The following is a 3693-nucleotide window of genomic DNA, read 5'->3' on the forward strand; positions in this document are numbered from 1 at the left end:
AGCAATATGCTTGGCCGTCCCTTCGTGTGGATAGATTCATCATATATAGTCAATTAAAGGAGTCGTCGTCACATTATCTTCCAAGCATTAATTTCTATCTTCCTTTTCATGTTACTATCTCATTATACTGTTCATATGTTCTAGGGGTGCATGGATTGAATGCAACTATATCTGTTACTTTTGTTCTTCATATATATATATATATATATAAAATTTATATATATTCGGATAAGAAAAAGGACATAGAGCTTTAAAACAAAGCCGAAACTAATTCATCACAAAATATTTTTAGGGAGAACTAATTAACAATACAACAAACTACACATATAGATAATACTGTTACAACATGAAAATTAATTACTTAGAGGGCTTGCAACGATGAATGGGATATTTAGTCCCATTGAGCTGAATTTTTCTAAGCGCAGCTTCACCAAGATCGATCCCACAAATATCAGACAACCTAATCAGATACAACAAAACATCAGAGAGTTCTTCTCCCAAATGAGTCTTCTCTTGTTCTTCCCAATCAGGCAATCCTCTTTGGACCTCTCCTTTCCACTGGAATATCTCAGACAATTCTCCCACTTCACCCACCTGAAGGAAAATAAAATAAAATAAAAGAATAAAGCAACCATGCATTAAAAATGTTTAATACATTGCACTTGGAGTGTAGTTTAATTTAAGGGAGTCAAAAGGCATAAAAAGACAACAAAAGGTGTGCAAACTTTTCAAATATATTAACACGTTTAAATAATCATGAAAAAGTTATGATTAGGATGCTCAGGGAGCGGCGTAAAATAGATTTAAATTTAAAATATATTATGTAAACAATTCTATTAAAACAGATATCATTGTCACAAATTAAGAAGTTGGGGAATTTCATGTGTCTTACGTACTTACATGTTCTCGCTTTATTATATATATATGGGATTATTTATTATATATCGAGTCATTTATCCTTATCTATCTCTTTTTTTCTAAAAAAAAGTAAATATTTTTATACTTCTAAAAAATATTATTATTTTTTCACCGCATAATGAACAATGTATATGTCGAAGGGAATTTAATACAGTGATTTGAGGACGGTATAATTATGTTCGGTCAAAGCAGGGTTTTCTGACTGCGACTGCTTTAATGAATAATATTCTAATAATTAATAAATATAAAATTGAGATAGACTACGTAGGCAGGTTAGGTACCAATAATAATAATAATAATCATAAAGCAAAAGGCAGAAAGAGGATAATTCCAATTGTTTGGTCCAATAAAAATTCCTCAACAGTATGTTTGACGACCACCCATACCACCACCAGTGGAATATGTATCAATCACTATACCACAATTTTTCCCCCGACGTAGGAAGATAGATAAATAAATCATCACAAGATTGTTTATATCGTCAAAAAATAAACTTAAATTATTTTTTTTTAAAAAAAATATTAAAGGAAACATCACATCAATAAAACTGTGTCAAGATTTTATTTTTATGGCAGTTAATTGAATTTAACAAAGATTACTAAAACAAATAATTATATGAAAAATATTTTATTAAGTCCTATTTTCAAAACTTGAACACTCGTGCATACTCAAGTTTGCAAATTTTATGCTCATAAAAAAAAAGTTTGCAAATCTTAACTTTAAAATAATAATAATAATAATAATAATAATAATAATAATAATAATAATAATAATAATAATAGTAATAGTAATAATAATAGACAAAAACTTCTATGAGACGATCTCAAGGGTTATTTTTTTGAGACGGGTCTTTTATATGAGTTATACATTAAAAAATATTATATTTTATGCCAAAAGTATTACTTATTATTATAAATATGGGTAGTATTGACCCGTCGTCGGTGTTATACATAATAATAATAATAATAATAATAATAGTAATATTTCAAATCTCAAGCTAGCCGCATTTTTCAGATGCAAGTGCATTTAAGATTTGAAAAGTAAATACTTCAGCTACATTGAGATTTCAAGAAAAATAGTATATGTAATTAACACATTTTTTTTGTTCTTTAAAAAAAACACATTTTTTTGTTCTAAATTGCATGAAGAAACAACAACAATATTAACACCATAAAAAATAATAATAATAAAATATTTCAAGAAGAAGAAGAATAATAATAATAATAATAATAATAATAATAATAATAATAATAATAATAATAATAATAATAATAATAATATTTCAGAAATAATAATAATAATAATAATAATAATAATAATAATAAAATAATATTTCACTTAACCCAAAAGGTCTAACTGAACAATTTTTTTCCGAAACATGGAATTTTTCAGTACAAGAGTGTCGACTTATAACGAATTCTATCTTTTTCCCTTTACGCAGAAAGTAAGAAGGAGAAGCTAAAGTTAATCGAATACATATTCTTGGTCGGTTATATGAATATAAAGCGGAGTTGGAAACGTCGGTAGGCGATAGATCCTTGCGAATTTAATTTGAATATTTTTTTTATTATACACAAAAACAAATTAAACATTTTCGATCCCGGAGACAAAAATGAATAAGTAGGTTAATTTAACAAAACAATAAGTACTAATTTTTCTCTTGAGATATTTATTGTAAATTCTTTCTCGGTTTTATTAATCTTGTGGGTACATTATATATAGTTAACCAAAGGAAAAAAGGTATAAATTTGTATCTGCATGAAGAAATAACTACATGGGCATGTAATTATTTGACAACAAGAAGATGATGATATTATTTCACCATACTAAAAAAAAAAAAAAAAAAATCGACGGGAAAATTAAATAGTTCCCACAAGTTTTATACATTAATTAAATCCTGGATTTTCGTAAAACCCACCAAATTATAATAATAATAATAATTCTGTCTAACGACCCACATAAAAATAAAACCTATATACTGTTATAGCTTATTATTAGGCAGACCAAAAAGGAGATTGGTGACAATAAGAAATAGATGAAGGGATCGCTAAAAGGACATAAAAAAGGATATAAATTTGTTTTTAATGGGGATTTACATAATATATAAGTATGAATTAAGAAAAAGAGAAGAAAACAGACCATGGCTAAAAGGAGATTTCTGGGGCTGTGAAACTGATCCCAGTTTCTCTCTTTAGCAAACTTAGCAAGTTGTCGTTTCAACTCTTCAAGGCTCACCTCTTCTGTTTGGCCTTCCATTTTTGGCTTAATATTGTTATCTACAGATTTTGTGGGTGGGTTTATTAATGATTTCTTAGGAGTGACATCTCCTACGCGGCTAAAGGTATATATAGAGATACATCACATACACACACACACACACATATATATATATATATATATATATATTGGATATATGCTCATAAATCCATTATTGCTAGTGGGACTAATAATATACTATAAAACCAATTTTATTTCTTTTTTAATTTATGTGGTTTATAGTATATTTAATTTAATAATATCATTAATATTACAATAATGGGATAAAAGATTAAGGTTACGTTTGGGTGTATCAATTTCATATTGTAATTAAATTTGAAATCCAATATACATAATTTAACTATTTTGAATACCAATTTGCAAAAAATTCAAATTCTTCCAAGATTAATGTTATTTGAAATTTATTATTCAATTATTTTTTTTTGAAATACAATATATTTCTTCCTCCAAATTTTTCCATCGAAATACAACCCAATTATGTTTACTGAAAATATAATT

The 3693-nt window shown here is 26.7% G+C and overlaps 1 protein-coding gene across 1 annotated transcript; it reads right to left on the reverse strand.

The window, feature by feature from the left end:
• Positions 1-267: 267 nt before the first annotated feature.
• LOC140876350 (uncharacterized) lies at positions 268-3214 on the reverse strand. Its single transcript, XM_073280302.1, has 2 exons — positions 3058-3214; positions 268-594 (listed from the first exon to the last, which is right to left on the reverse strand). Exons 1-2 carry the CDS (start codon positions 3172-3174, stop codon positions 358-360), a joined length of 354 nt encoding a protein of 117 aa, XP_073136403.1. The 5' UTR covers positions 3175-3214; the 3' UTR covers positions 268-357.
• Positions 3215-3693: the final 479 nt, after the last annotated feature.

This window comes from Henckelia pumila, chromosome 1 (assembly GCF_033568475.1).
Source record: "Henckelia pumila isolate YLH828 chromosome 1, ASM3356847v2, whole genome shotgun sequence".
Lineage (NCBI taxonomy): Eukaryota > Viridiplantae > Streptophyta > Magnoliopsida > Lamiales > Gesneriaceae > Henckelia > Henckelia pumila.